This window comes from Aythya ferina, assembly GCF_964211825.1.
Source record: "Aythya ferina genome assembly, chromosome: Z".
NCBI classification, from domain to species: Eukaryota; Metazoa; Chordata; class Aves; order Anseriformes; family Anatidae; genus Aythya; species Aythya ferina.
In genome coordinates, this window is record NC_140299.1 from 11,896,711 (window position 1) to 11,912,901 (window position 16,191).

Consider the following 16,191-nt stretch of genomic DNA (forward strand, 5'->3'; position numbering starts at 1 on the left):
TTTGCAGAACTGAATTGACTTAGAGCATTCTGTAAAGAACAAAAAACATTTCACGCAAGGCTAGACATATGCAGGTAAACAGAGAAAACAGATACTACATTAAGGTAAATACTGTTATTTCCAATGCCAAGATTTGACTGGCTTACCACCATAAATACAATTCTTATTTTCACCAAGTTTATTTTTTTCAATTATAGTATCAAAGTCAAGAGGACAGACTTTTAAGAATTAAGAAATTGCACTTTTCCTGTAGATCAATTGTTTAGGTGCCTAAAAATGGATTTGCAGAGCAGCCTTAGCCAAACTTTCAAAACTGGCAAAGCCAGCCAGTACTTTCATTTCATTTGTACACAAGCAGCAGGATCCAGTATAAAATAATTGCTTTAGTATTATGCTTTTAAACAATAAGCTTCAACGTTTTTTACATTCTAATCACCTTCCATACCCAAATCTATTTTTATGATAGCCAGGAGGTTAATATACCATTTAATGATCCTGCTAATCATGGCATAATAGCACCATGGCTTATGACACCTGTTTGATGCTCCTGCAGCTTTTGACTACCAAAGAAAATAGCCCCACACTTAAGATACTTTTAAAACAAGATAAATAACAACTTTCATCCCAACTCTGTCCATTTTTATCACTTCTTCAATTTATCATACACTTCATCTACTTCCACAAACTGACAGTAAGTTTCATGGCTTCTCAAACAGGGCATCAAGACACCACAGGCAGACATGTCTTCACATACAATACAGTGTGTTAATACACTGAGGTCAGCAGGAAGGAAGTAGTAAAGCACCCAAAAAAGAGAAACGTTCGATCTGAGGCTTGAGGCAACCAGTTTTACCAGGTCTTCACTTTGCAGATAAGTGATGCTCTGGAATTGCAACTGCTCCGAGCAGGTAAGAGAGGAGGGTGTACCAGTAGCATCAGCATGGCAAGAGCACCAGTGCTACTGACCCAAAAAGAAAACATTCCCCTAGGGGAATTTCTTCCAATTGCTTCACGCAGTCCTACCCCACATATCGAACACAAAAAGCAACAAAGCAGCAGCCGATCAGTGACACCATCGATGCAGAAATCACAGTGACCACACTGCCAGCTACACTAACCAAGAGCCCCAGGCCCACACCAAGAATGATCTGGGCCAGCTGGACCATGCAGGTGAGAGCAGCGCAGTCGATGCCCTTCCCTCGCCTGTGATCTGTGTCTTGTTCATCTTCTCGCAGACTCTGTACCTGCAAATAAGCAAAAAACAAGATTCAAGGAAGGGAACTTAAACACTGCTGGTAACTTGCACCTCTCAGCTGATGATGCACTGTCATGACATTCAAGTGCAGCAAAACAAGCCAATAGCTCTCTTTTTCCTTTCCATTTTCTCCTGCCTGTCCCACAGAGGTTACAAAGTTCAAACAGATTTTACAAGTGATAGTAAGTTTTCCAAATTGTCCCTTTTCTCCCACCTCCAACTTTTCCCTCTAACCCTTCTTTCAAGGAAGGAATCGAAGAATGATCAGCAAAACCAATCCTTTCCTTGAAGTTCAGGTCTACTTGAGCTCTGGCAAACTAATATAAGGAGAAAAATTCACTGTACAGGACACCCTGTCAAGGATATTTTCACTCCAGCTCTCACATGGCTGCATCATACAATCATCTAGCAATGACAGAATGGAAAAGGAATGGAAGAGACCTTCAAGATCATCAGGTCCAACTGTAAGGAGGGCCTCAGGGGGTATTGAGACATAGTATGTCCCACACACATACAGATCATAATTTGTTGTAATGGAGCTCTTGTGCTCTGAAGTTATGCCTCAAAGCACATAAAGGAGTTCACTATTAAAATCTAACTGTAATGCTTTTATTTCTGAAAAAAAAGTCTGAGAATGAATGTACAGACTAGGATTCTTCTACATTACAGAAGGCCATTATCAGCTATGACATTCAAATGACATACATAGCAGAGGAAAAGGTTTTATTCTATATGAGCATCTCATATACAAGCACCATGTGAGGTTGGCTTAACACTGGAACAGGCTGTCCAGAGAGGTTGTAGAGCTTCCACCCACAGAGACCTTCAAAACTGAACTGGACATGATCACAGGCAATGTGCCAACTGCTCTGTTTCATTGGAAAATTACATAAAAGTTTACGTATTTATTGTTCTTGCAGTTGAATGGAGACAGTTGCTTTGTAACACACAGAGGGTTTCTGTGCTGTGTGCTAGCTGAGCTGGTCTCTATCCAAATGCTCTTGATTGTGATTAGGATGCTTTTTTTCAAGACCTGTTATATTGTTTTTGAGCTGTTACCACCCAAAGCTCAAAACTACTGGAGGCAGTGTCTTCCTAATCCCGTAGATGAAACTGAATTTGGATCACAGGGAACAGCAGCATGGAACAGGAATTGAAAGGGCAGCATTTTAAAAACCAGCACATGATTTTGGTAGACTGCATACTGAGGGAAAAAGTCTGTTCTTTGTTTTGGAATAATGAAGACCTTTCCTCTGAAGTATTTTCAATTTTAGACACAATTTCTTTGGAATTACAACTGTTTTGCTGTGCTCTGCCCAGGGTTCCTATGTGCCAGTAGTTCTGACCACAATAATACGAATGTGTGAATGAACACGATCTTGCACTTGATGTTTCCTCTTTACTTATTTTTTTTTTTCCTATTATAGAAGGTTTGGGACAAACCTAATTCTGTTAATGTCAGATGTCAGATCTCATGTAGAATTATCATTTAACATCTGGCATAGCAAGTACCATACACCAAACAAGAAACAATCAGTTCTCTCACAAGTCACATTTGAAGCCTATTAAGTACAAGGTCCATTCACACTCAGCATATTCTATTTCACTTCTATCTTGAAACAAGTCTGAGTCAGAGATGGGCTATAATTTACTTATAACTACTTTACTTCCTTTCTCTGAGCTGGCTGGCCTAAGATTAGGGTTGTGATCCTACCCCAAACTGGGTTCAGACCCTGTCTTTTGTTAAATCCCTCTGAAATGCTGCATTGTAATTGTTTTCTGTTGGAAGAAACAGGGAAATTAACTGAAAAAATTGTGAATCGGATCTATGAAATATTTATTCACCTTGAAACATCCTCCTAGGATTCAACAGAGTAATTTAGGGTTTTCTTGTACTCATCATTCAGGTGATGATGCTTAGAAGTCATATAGAACAGTAGGATATGTTCTCATGGACTTAATCTAGTCCTGTGCTGGTCTCAAGTATATATATATTTTTTTGCTTTTCAACTGTTCAACACTTTCTATATTAATTTCTTTGAATGTCACTGGACATAATGAGAACTTTTCCTAAGTCCTCCCAATTCTCCTTAATCCTTCTTGTTTCCAGCTCTCTTACTAATTTGAGAGAACTTTTCCATTAAAGAGCTAAACTCTTTACAAGACTTTAAGATCTTGCTGTGTCCAGTAACATGATAGAAGGAATGCAGGCTTTTCCAGATTTCCTTTGGAAACAGGATTTCATGCTGTGGAAGACCAAAAACAACCCCAGACATTTAGAGGGAGAACAAGAATGTGGAGTATAATTTATTACTGAGCTACATAAAGCTGTTCGTACTTGAATTGCACATCTTTATCAGCTAACAGTTTTTTGTAACACTTTGCAGTTAACTGAAACTTCTGACAGCTTTTACAGCCTGATTATTAACTTTAGGGCCTCAGAAGTCAGTTCCTCAGCTAATATGAACAGGCTATGATTCTCTGAAGTAATTTGAGTTTGGCAGCTGCTCAGCCTGAGCCCCTTGCATTTAGAAACAAGGGCACACACACACAGCTGAGAGATCAATGGTGCACAAAGAGGTGGTTTAGATTTGATTCTTAGGAAGGCAGTCCTTGAAAGCAACACAAATTGGAGCCCTGATATCCTCTTCCTGCCTGAACATGTATTGTGACTGGCTTTGTTTCAGCTGGGATGATAAATAATTATTTGTCTCAATGCAGGACTCTGTTTGGAGACCCTGGAGCTGGGACCTTAGCTGCGAGGTGTCATGTAGCTATATGACAACTAATAATATTAGTGTTGTTTAATAAAGTCTTGAACATCTTTATGTCAGAAACTTTCTGTTCATAACGTGTCACTGTAAATAGTTTGAAATTACAATTAAAACCTGTTTGCCAGTTCTATCCAATGTTCTGCCAAAACAGACTAAACAGATTTACCCTTCTTTAGACATTGAACTTACCTCTTCTTCTCTGTGATACTCTGCAATGAGTTGGAATGGCACTGTGTACAGTGTGCTGGACATGACACCAAAGAGGGAACACAGAGCCAGAGTGGAATAGACATTGGGAAACAAGCCAATTAATCCAGTACCCAATCCAAAAAGTAGGTATCCAATGAAATAAAGTCCCTTTAATCCTATGTATTGCAGAAGGATTTTCTGCAGGTCTGGGGAAAGAAAGAAAAAATGCTGCTGAGACTAGAACAGAATAAGTCACATTTCATTGGGGAATTCCTTTAAGGAGTTTTATTTCGTAAGATGAAATGAAGGAGAAAATTATTGATTTTTGAAGTTGCCTTAAATTACTGCGGTTATAAACTTGCTGCAGAATGCTTCTTTCTGCTAACTGTCTCTGGAGATACATTTATTCAGACATAACCAAGCTCTGAGAAGAAGTAGTTAACAGCCATTCTGGAAGAACTGCCCCATTGACAACCTCAGACATTTCCGCTGTTTGATTACAATGGGAACATTTGGCATCAGCCCTTGTCTGAGCTGAAAGAGGTGCTACATAAATGCCTATAGTTAAGCTCCAAATGAGAAAGCTTCTTTTAGGTGCTCACTTCAACTCCCAAAATGCTCCTCATTTGAGTTTTTGGAAAGCAAGAAATTTTTAAATCCTGGGTAAGAGCTATGGTGAGATTTATTTGAGAAGCTGTACTAGAGTATTTACACATAATTTTTGAGTGCAAGGTTCACTTTTTTGGCAAGAACTTCTACTGTACTGTGAAAAGGTCATTTTGTGAGAAATGCAGAGGGGGAGAGACCATCAGACCTTTGAAAACCTAATGCTACAGGTCTGCTAGGTGAAAGAGCATCTCAGAATGATAACCATGGCTTGATTTTACTCTGACATTTAACTTTAGGATAATACTCAGTGTTTAGGGTCAGTTCATATGCAGCACAATGCCTTACTCTTAAAGTGACCCCTCATCACATGGTCCAGACGGGAACTGCTCATGTCAAGATACAGATTTATAACGCTGCTGAGAATGTAATATTTCTTAAGGTTTTCGTGAATAAAAAAATATTTGGCATCACTTTATTTTTTTAAACAATGGCAAACTGAAAGCAGTATAAACACTGATTTAAAACAGTGCTGGAGTACATTCCTGGATACTTACAAGAATAGACTGAGGATGAAATTGCATTGATGCACAGCCCCCAGCATCCAACCTCTACACCTCTTCTGTAGGTAAGGTAAACCGTGGAGTTATGAGGTGCATAAGGACTACCTTGGTATACAACCTGAAAGAGACCATAGAGATCACAAAAGACAAGGATGCATTGCATGTATACAATACCTCCTGCTTACCAGAACATGGGACTCAAGACAGGGCCTCATCCCTGGCAGGGGTAATGATCAGCACCCAAGAAATCTTTCAAGCGGCGCCCCCATCAGCCATTTGCAGTTCTTCAGATTTCACACTCATTTCTCCCAGACTCTCACGTACCAGATTTGTCCTCATTTCTTACCCTCAATTTTTTTCTGGACTGTCCACTCATTTGCCTGTTTTCCTTTGAGTGTCCCATCTCCCACCCTCCTTCTCTCTCTGCTTCTGCTTTCCTGCTTTAGCATTTATTTTCTAATTTATCTATACCTACTTTTTTTTCTTTCATGCTGCACATACGTTTTTCCAATCAGTCATTCTCTTATTCAGTCCCCTATCCAGCCAAGTAAAATTTTTCTTTTAGGTGTTCATATACATTGCAGGAAACTAAAATTCCCTCTCACTTAAAGAGACCAAAAAAAGGCAAGGAAACATGGCATACTGGATGGGAGTCACTGACATTCCTTCAGATTTGTAACAATATATTGTTTCTTTTTGGTGGAGGAGGAGATGCTACAAGGGAAGAAAAGCAAGAGGATTTTACACCTTTACCTGTCCCATGAAATCCGTGAAGAAGAGCATGTTGGACAGGAAAGCCATCCATCCAAAGAGGTGGCTCACACACAGATAGCGATAGTGGGATGGCATGCTGAAAAGCGTCTTCAAGAGTGATTTAAGGGTCATCCGCCTTTGAGTCTAAAAGCAAGTATTTAACAATAATACTGTATTATTGCCCTGAAAGCTAATAAAATAGCTGATGGCAAATGGAGAAGGCCTCAGTATCTTTTCATTGCTAAACTTCCAAAGTGTTTTATTTGTTATTGCTAGGATGGGTTGCTTGAGTACTGAATGTCCTTCACTGTATATTTGACTTGTAAAGCCATTGCATAGTAAAGTCATCTGAAAGATCACAGAGACTTGGGGAGCTGGGGTGCACCAGCAGAGATGTAGCAACACCGCTTGTTGTTACAGGCAGTAGAATTATTGATTACCACTGGAACCAAGTGAAAATTTTCTGCCAAAACACATTCAGCAGGGGCTCAAAAAACAAAAGAAAATAAACATGAAAAGAATTATTTCCTGGAGACAATTAGCTTTCCATCACAGATTTAAAGCTGCCATGGAAAATAATGAAACCCAAAAATATGTCCTCAGAATTAAAGTATATCAGTTGCGGAGTATTGCAGTTCTGAGACTTTGTTCTCATTCCTCTTTCTATGTCCTATGTTCCCTAAGAAACTTAACCTCTTCTGGTGTATAATCACTATGGAATTTCCACTACATCTACCCCCTCAAGAAGCAAGAACAGGTGATATGACAGGAGATGCAGCACCACCCAAAACCCTATTGTCCAGATAATGTAAGCTCCAGCACCTGAACACCCCCACCTCATGGGTAAAACAACTGAATACAACATCAAAAACATTATAGGTATGGGTTAACAAATCTCACTGACATGGAAAAACAAATTGTCTTGCCACCTTCAATGCCCCACCTTATCTCCCTCTTCCTTGTCTGAACCCTGTGCCAAAAACTTTTTTTTTTATTATTTTATTTTGTTTTGTTTTCAGTCACAGACATCAAATCAGATCACCTCTTTCGCTTGATTTCTTCAGTGCTTCAGGTGTGCTTGATGTCAGGCATTTGCAACATACACGTAGAGTCCTTACTACTTAAAAGCTCCTGCATGGTTCTTTACTTTCAGAGAAAGACAAATGTTATTTTTTAATACTATTCTGTGCATGATGGAACACTTCCAGTTTTCTCTAGCAATATTTGGTGGCAACAGTGGAGAGGTGGTGAGGAAAGCTGTATGGCCACTAAATGTGGACGAACTTTAATGTTATGTTCATTGCTGGAAAGCTGAATTGTGTCTTCAATTTGCTGTTAGCTGATAACTTTTCTCCTTCCTTTAGTGCTCTAGCTACTTTTCACAATTCTGCTTTCCTTTGAGCTAGGTTATCCTGCAAGCTGATCTTTGAACAATCACCACATATAAAGTTGGAAAACACATTGCTCCAGTGTGAGGTTTTTAATCCTCATAGGAATGCCAGAATTCAAGTAACTGACTTTTACCTTGAACTGCATATTGTCTAAATCCCTTGGAATTTCTCTCAGTATCACTGTCTCTTTTAACTGTATTTTAAACAGAGTGATCATTCTATTCAACTACAATTATACAAACAAAACAAAACAAAACAAAACAAGACAGTTCCACATTAACTCATTAGCGTTATTTCAAGGATAATTGCTATTGTTTGACTTAGCTTATATAATTTGTTCAACTCTTCCACAAAGTTCTTCAAAATAGGCTTTCTAAGGTATTTTTAAGGTATTAGGATACGGTCAGGGAAATTAAAGGGGCAGTAATTCTAAATAATAATTTGACAGTTAGACAAGCTTTCTTTCTATTTAGATATTTTAAAGAGTAGAAATGGAAACAGAAATGTTTAATACATATGTTTAGTGCCCTCCAATGCACAATCATTTAAAATCTCACAATACCTAATCATTTTTTCTACAAAATCGGTACAACTCAAGGCTGATTCATAAGGATTCATATTACAGGATTTATGGCCATAGATCCGGAGTAATTTGGCATCAAAATAAAGAAAAAGAGTAGAATATTTTTGGATTTCTGTTAATACTGTAACAGGTCAAATCTCATTAATAACCATGGACGCTATTAGTATGTAAGAGCATAGCCCTTAATTTAGAAGAAATAGGGCCGTGATGCCTGCTGTGAAAAAAGAGGCACAGAAAAACAGGAAGCCAAATCATTTATTCAAGGAAGTAATTACAGTAATGAATGAACTCAGAAAACATGTGCCACAGGAGGCAGACCACTGTGGTAGTGAGAGTGTCCAGAATTTGCACAAGCCCAGGCACATCAAACAAACATGAGACAGATCAAAGCACAATGAGCATCTGATGGGCTGTCCAGCTAAAATCCTAGAAAGAAAGGCAACAGCAGAAGCTGGCCTGCAGTGCATGACAGAACTTTTCTTCGGGTGTCACATGCTACTGATTCACTGGTATTAGTTCTTGCCAAGCAAGAGGCTAGCCCAGCCCCCTCTCTTCTTCATTGCCCTTCCTTTCTTTTGGAGCTTGCATTGCCCAGTCAATGACACAGAGTGTCTCTGACAATTTAGAGGATGCTCAGAGATAACTATGCTAGTGAAGGATGCTGTCTGCTCAGGTTGGCCTGTGGTAGGGAAACGGGGAAAACACTGCAGTGTTCTAGCCATATTCTCCTGACACACTGCTGCTTTGCTGCCAGTCCCTCACCATGTCTGGCATCCTCACCAGGCAGTGTACATCTTTTATTCTGGCTTTGTGTGGTGTCTGCTATAATAATATTCTTATCTGGGTTGTGAGTACCTGCTAGAATACAAGTGTTAAATAGTAAAAGATAATAAATCCATTATATTGGTACTTTAAACATGAATTTGGGTTTCTAACTTAAAATCATCTGTGTGTTCTCATTAATTTTTAGCTTATTTCCTAAGAATTGTGTCAGGGATATATACACATAAGGCCAAGAGATAAGAAGTGAAATGAATGAACAGCCAACTGTTTCATTACTTACTGCCATACTAGGAACCAAACATATATATTAACTTTTGCATACCGAGGATACCATGAAAGGGTGGTAAGGATTCCCACATTAAAAGTCATCAACAAAACAGTGAAAACCACTACCTGTTCCTAAGACTATTCTATAAATTTGTTCCCCAGATATTTTTCAGGTAGGTTCACCTTTTCTTTGCTGCCTTAGATTGAAGCTATCTCTCAAAAGAATTCAGCAGGAACAAAATACCAGTGATTACTTGCAAATATAGGCTATTCTCTCTCACCTTGAATTCTGCCAAAGGCACAGCTACATCATCACTTCAGAATAAAACTAAAACCCTGGAAGTGACGTTGCACTGTTGCTTAAGTAGCAATTTCAAACAAATCAACACCATCAATAAATCCTCAATGAAATACTGAGCAGTAGCATAACTGCTACTACTATAAGTTTATCAGACCAGGGAACTAACTCTTCATATGTACTAAATATGGAAGCATGTTGACATCAATGGGAGCTGCACATTTATATCAAAGATTAATGGTCTGTAGCTCCTGTCCACAATGTGTTGTGAATTCTGCCAGGACTGAAGGACAAATTATATCCTCTTGACAAATTTCAGATGAGGAGGATACAAGAAACTGACGAAGGGTGGAAACTTGAATCTGGTTCTCCCTCATCCCTGCCAACTGTTCAAAGCATCAGGACTAGTCTGTCTCTGTCTTGCTGGAAATACTTTACAAATAACAAAAGAAGAAAAGAAAGAAGACTTTCTACTGATGTTGCATCCTGGTGGAGGATTCTTTTACTGAGCGTGTGTGTGAAAGGGGTACATTTTAAATTGTCAGCATTAGCTAATTAAAAGGCTGTTGGTCTCCAAGGATGGAATGATATGGGCTACAAAATCATCTCTGCACTTACCTCTGTACGTGATGTAGCAGCATGTTTCTTTGGTTTTGCTGCAGCGTTTATTTCAGTACATGCTATGTATCCATTCCTGATTTCCTCTATGGAGCTATACTTCCTGGGGTCAGTCACTTCCAACAATAACTTTGTCTCTTCTTTGTTATATCTGAGCGGGACTTCAGGAATACTGCGCAGATGTACAGTAAGGCAGATTAGGAAAACCAAGGCTGACAAGAGGAAAATCACCTGGAATTCTGATGTTAAGGAATATCCTAGTATGGTTTGACCCCAATCCACAGCACCTGTCAGGTAACCCAGGGCTCCTCCTAAGCCTACACGGGGAAAAAAAAAAAAAAAGGGGGAAAAAAATCTACTGGCATTCATAAAATAAACAAACAGCACACAATACCCTCAGCATGTGATTCCCTCTAGTAATGATTGAATAAACACCCTTCAGATACCATTATATGTGGAAAGAATCACAAGGAAGTGGAACACTGAGCTGTTCCCACATATGAGCAGTTACCAAAATGTCTCTTGGAAAATATCCTTGGTTCTGGTGGATGGAGCTCTCAAAAAAAGACCCAAATATTTAGCAACATGGACTTACATCTCTTTGCCAGCCAATATTCTGTATGATTCAGAAACATTTCTTTGAAGCTGTCTTTTCTTTGAAACAGTGAGTAACACAAAATAAAACTTTTCTAAAAAAAAAAGTTTTTTTTCTAAAACTTCGTAGAACAAACTTTTTTCCTATTACATCAAGACTATCTGTAGTTCAGACTTTGTAAAATGTACTTTATACAGCAGAGTCTGAACAGAAATACTGCTTCCATGTTGTTTTTTGTTTGTTTGTTTGTGTGTTTTTTTTTTTTTTAGGAAAGGAATGAAATAAAAACCGTTGTTTTGTAATCACCAAAATCCAAGTACCTCTCCACTAGGAAAGGAAAACAAAAAGGAACGAATATAAATGAGAAATTCCTCTTATTGAGCTTCCCCATCTCAGAAAATTTAGCATGCTCATTTTACTGTTTACTCTATCTTGTGTCTCAAAGTTAATAAAAGAAGAATTCAGTCTATTGTTTTACAATTCCTTCTTTCTGATGAGAGTGCAAGCTGTTTCAGAAGCACAAGGTACAAGTGTACACTGTTACATCCAGCACGTAGCTTTGGCAGGGGAAGCAGCTTTGCACAGTCCTGCCACCTCGTTAACCAGGTGGTTCTGCAGGACGTGGAAGTGACCCAGCACAGAAGCATCTGAAGGACTTGGATGTATTTCTGCTCCTCTGCTTAGGAGAACTGGAGACAATGCACGGCAGAACCATTCTGTCCAACAAAAAGTAACAGAGGTAACAAGAACCACGTATGCTTCGCCTAAACACCACATCATTATCATTCCATTCTGGGCTTTCTGTACTTATTTCCCTCTTGGGTCTGATCACAGCCCTCCTTCCTTGTGCCCTACTGGATGGGGACTGTATCATTGCTTTTCTAATGAAAAACAATTAAGCTGTTAATATCTTTTGGAAGAAAACTTACACTAAATGTTTGCACAGCAGTTAATGCTTGATGCTCGAGGTCTTTTTTGCATACTGTTTTGACAAAAAGTAATCATGATATTGGAATGCACAGTCTGTGTGTTGTGTGTTGGGTATGTGCAGTCTTTCTTCTACTTGTCTCAGTTTTATATCTGTGAGCTATCCAGTTTCATGTTTGAACTTTAAAAATGGCAAAGACAAATTGGAGAGCAGTCTTGGGGATAGTTAATGTAAAAAGAAGGAACTGAATAGGGGAAAGATAATAATGCATAAAACAGAAGCAATTAAAAAGGGGAAGGAAGGATGCTTTCTGTATGTAATAGAGACAGAGAAGAGGAGTAATATATTTTAACTATAGGAAATGTATATTAAGATTAGATTTTAGGGAAAAACACTTAACAGCAAGGCCAGTGAAATGCTGGAGCAGGCTCCCTTGGGAGGGCTGCAGAATCTCCAGCTGGGCAACCACCCATCCAAATGGGTTTAGGTACAGACGATCTTGATACAGTGACAAGGTGTTGGACCAAATAATATGGAGAAATCTGTTCTGCTCGCATTTGATGTGATTTATCTTACATCCCTTTTCACCACGCAAATGAATCAGTTCAATAGCTCTGAATATAGAAATCAAAACTTTTCAGTAGGAAAAATAGTAAAGAGTTCTGCTGGAGGCAGGAGACTTAGAGACTCACTCCTCATTCTGTCCAAATGAGTGATTGATTAAAATGTTGTCTGTGGGTTTCTAATGGCTCATACTGACTTCATTCCCATGTGGCTTCAGGGTTCTCTTAGAATCTGTGCCCAGGTTCCAGGACGCAGCTATTTCGTATATCCAAAATCTGGCTGTTGCCAATAGCTACTACACCTCCCTCTCAAATGGGGTAACCACCACCGAATCCATGTGCTTCTGCTCTTGGTATGGTTCAGATGCCACAAAAATCTGCATCAATACAGACTGCATGACTTCTCATCTAGCCTGTTTTTTGTCTAGACCTTTCACAGTGACTGCTCTCAGACACAGCTGGAAGCTCCTCCAAAGTCACACTACAGGTGCACAGCCTTATGTGCATTGCCTGTGTGTTTCCTCAACACAGGGCAAAAGCCTTCTGGACTAAGTGAACGCTTTCCTTCTATAACTCAGCAACTTTTCAAATGTCTAAAGGCAATCACATGAAGCAAGTTTTTGGACTGAACCCCTTGGTCTTATTTTCTGGAAGATAGTGATTTTACATAAGCTTCTATTTCTAAAGTGGAGGGCAGCATATGTTGGGTTGGAGCACTGTCAAAGAACAGAAACCAGGTGTACTGCTGGTTACGTGCTCTGTCATGTGTAAGTGCTACAACAAGGAAACAAGATCCTTCTCTTAATTTTTCCTTCACCAAAAACTTGAAGAAAATCAGAACAAAATGACTAAACGCTACTTCATAGTTTTTTTAAATAGTTAATTACCCTTAATTGAACCGTGGCTATACTACTGTAAATGTTTATGCCTGCAGCCTTCTGCAGCAGAATTCTTGTAGCAGCAATCACAAGTTGCTGTGCTCTGAAGTAGCGAAAACCCAGCAACAAAAGACCCGTGACTGAAGCACAGAATCAGATGATCAGTTCATTCAAGATTAGCACAGAGTGAATATAAAATCCATGCAACTGCCTTCCCCTCCATCAAAGTAGGAAGAAAAATAAAGGATCTGAGTACCTGTGAAGAGGGCATGGTAATGCAGACCCTTCTCTTTATCCTGATGAGAGCAGACATCAAATAAATATGCTTTGATAGGGCCATCAATAAAGTCAGCTGCAAAATCAAAAAGCACTACTCCCAGCATGGTAACAACTATCGCCCACGTCTGCTGCTTGTCTCTCCCATCGATGAAAGCTACAAAAAGAAGAAGAAAAAAAAAAAAGCCTCATTCTGACAGCAATAGTGTCATGTTTTGCAAAACCCCATTTTTCTTTCCAGAAACCTCCAAATCTAAGCAATGCTGTTACGCATGAGAGCTCAGTCATAACAGAATGACATCTAAGAAGCAGGATAACAATATTTTGAATTTGCGTAGCTCTGAGATGTGCTAGGTAGACTTTTATACATAAGCAGGAACTTGTCAGCTCAAGGCTCTGCAATCGAGAGCATCACTAGCCTTTCTCTACTCTATGCACTTCCATTGCATGTTCTGGTAGCCTAAAATACTTGCATTTTGGAGTATTTATTTGTTTTACTCCTTTTGTTCCACCCTTGCACTGTTATAGACAGTCAAGAGTTGGCTAACATCTCTTTCTGGGTAAATGAATACAGATACATACAACAGCAGCAGTATCCAGAAACAGAGAATAAATCTGTGAAAACACGCTCCTTCCCACAGGAAGGAGACACAAGCCACGATGATAGTGACAACTTTCTAGCAAATCTTTGAGAAGTTAGATCTCAAGCTAAAATAAAACAGCATCTGGGGACATCACTCCTATCTGATTTTGCACACTCCAGGTGCAACAGGGTTTCCAAGGAGTTGTGATTTGTATTATTCACCAGCATAACACATTCCTGAGCCAAGCAAGTGCTGCAATAATTAAAGCTACATTAAAAGATGAATTACAGATAAATTTGAATGCTGACCCATCTAAAATATGGACTAATAGACATTCTCTTAAGATTTGTACTACATCATACAAACAACATAAACGATTTAACTTAATAAGGTAGATTTTAGTTCTTAAAAACTTCTCTAGGCCCAAGCAGAGTATGAACCGACCAGGCAAGCAGATCAACATACAAAATGCCATAATCACATGCACAAACTACAGAACAGTACGTACAGGGCACATAACATGCAGCATTAGGACTGAACATAGATTGCAGTGCTCCTCAGCTGCTTCAGTGCTGCTGAGTAACGTGCTACCTAATGTTAACACCCAAGTTTTACAGGGAAATAAAGGAACCCCTCCTTTCTTTCCAATTCAAAACACCGGCATGAGTTTTGTCTGTCAGCACAGCGCATTCCCCTCACTCACCTGAGATCATCTCGTCCCCATTGAGGTACAAAGCCATGCCTACCAGCATTATGATGCCCAGACCCAGAATGAACGGTCGCCTCCTGCCCCAGCTACAGGTGCAGTGATCACTGGCTGAACCTACCACGGGCTGCAGCATGAAGCCCAGGATCGGGCTGATGAGCCACACCAGACTGTAGAGGCTCTTGGGCAGCCCTACACTGAGCAGCACCGGCGTGACAAAGGCAGCCTCCACAGCATAGCAGAACTCCCTGCCAAACATCGCCATGCTGTGCATGACCAGCCTTCCCGTCAGTCGCTTCTTCGGTACCACCATCCCAGTCCTGGTCACGGATTGCTGCATAGCCTTCTCTTTCCCTCTGGTGTGGTCCAGGTTGGTCATGGCCACCTCAGAAGGGGGTGGAAGGGCCCTGTGGAAGCTCTGTTTGGTTAAGGTCATGGCTCTGGTTACTCGCCCCGGCCCAGCAAGTCGGTGCTGCCTGCTCTGGCTGACATGGAGCGCAGGTCATATGCCGGGTGGATTTGGTCTGCAGTGGGGGAGGGACTCACATACTTTTATGGCTCTGCGATCACAAGTTATGAAAGGAAGGGGGCGGGGATGAGCGCTAACATTAGCAGATCTGCCCTCCTGGATGTCTGCAAAGCTGCCAGCCATCCAGGACTAAAGCGTTACTGTTGAAGCGCGAAACATGCCTACAACAGGAGTATACATCACATGGGCACGGCGCAGGATCAGCCCCGCACAAAGCTGCCCCTCTTGCTGCTGCAAGACAGCAGTGACACTGGGAATAGAGATCCCTCATCTCTCTGCTCAGCAAACAACCCGTGTGTCGGAGGGCTGAATTCCTGTAGGAGGGGGAAAAATACAAATAAAAATCTATAATCGCATATCCAGAAAAGGATTTCGAGGCACTTGATGAAGATAATCGAGCCTACCTATTGTTCTAGTGCTGGTGACAGACACACAGCTTGACAGAAGTCTGTCAAACAGCAACTGCTGAATATTTTTTTGCATCTGCTCTGTGCCACCCTCGATAAACTGATTATTTTCTTGGTTTCTAAAAAACAAAGGGGTATCAGGATCACTTAGTTTTTGTTTTGTTTTGAAACAGTCTCACCTGCCACATAAACTTTTGGCAAGAAAACAGAAGGTTTTAGAAGAAATCTATAGTGACACACCAAACCCCATTGTGTCCCCTATAGTGACCACCAAAACCACTGACCTTTTAGGTCAGCCACCTGACACAGGCAGCTGAGCCAACCTTTGCTGAACTTAGCAGTAGTTTTTATATTGACCTCAGCAAATATTGGGTCAAAACCTGGGTGTGCTGTAAAGTAAGTTTGACAACGTTGATTCTCCACCAACACAAGCAGATGCATTTGGGACTAAGCAAGCTGTCAGATCTTAGTGTGGAGCCGGGAGTTGGACTCGATAATCTTGGCGGGTCCCCTCCAACATAGGATATTCTCTGATATATGGCAAAGGTGCATAATACTCAGCAATTCGTCAGAGTGATTATCTGCTGAAAATTTAAAATACTTTTGTTTAATTGTATATCTAACTTGTCAATACCTGCTAAATAA

The 16,191-nt window shown here is 40.1% G+C and overlaps 1 protein-coding gene across 1 annotated transcript; it reads right to left on the bottom strand.

The window, feature by feature from the left end:
- Positions 1-271: 271 nt before the first annotated feature.
- Positions 272-15,046, bottom strand: SLC45A2 (solute carrier family 45 member 2; the record flags this gene model as incomplete). The annotated part of the gene is made up of 7 exons (XM_084503198.1): positions 272-1,244; positions 4,219-4,424; positions 5,382-5,505; positions 6,141-6,284; positions 10,081-10,397; positions 13,301-13,477; positions 14,608-15,046. The coding sequence occupies 7 exons, from the start codon at positions 15,044-15,046 to the stop codon at positions 1,020-1,022; spliced, it is 1,632 nt and encodes a 543-aa protein (XP_084359324.1). The 3' UTR covers positions 272-1,019.
- Positions 15,047-16,191: the final 1,145 nt, after the last annotated feature.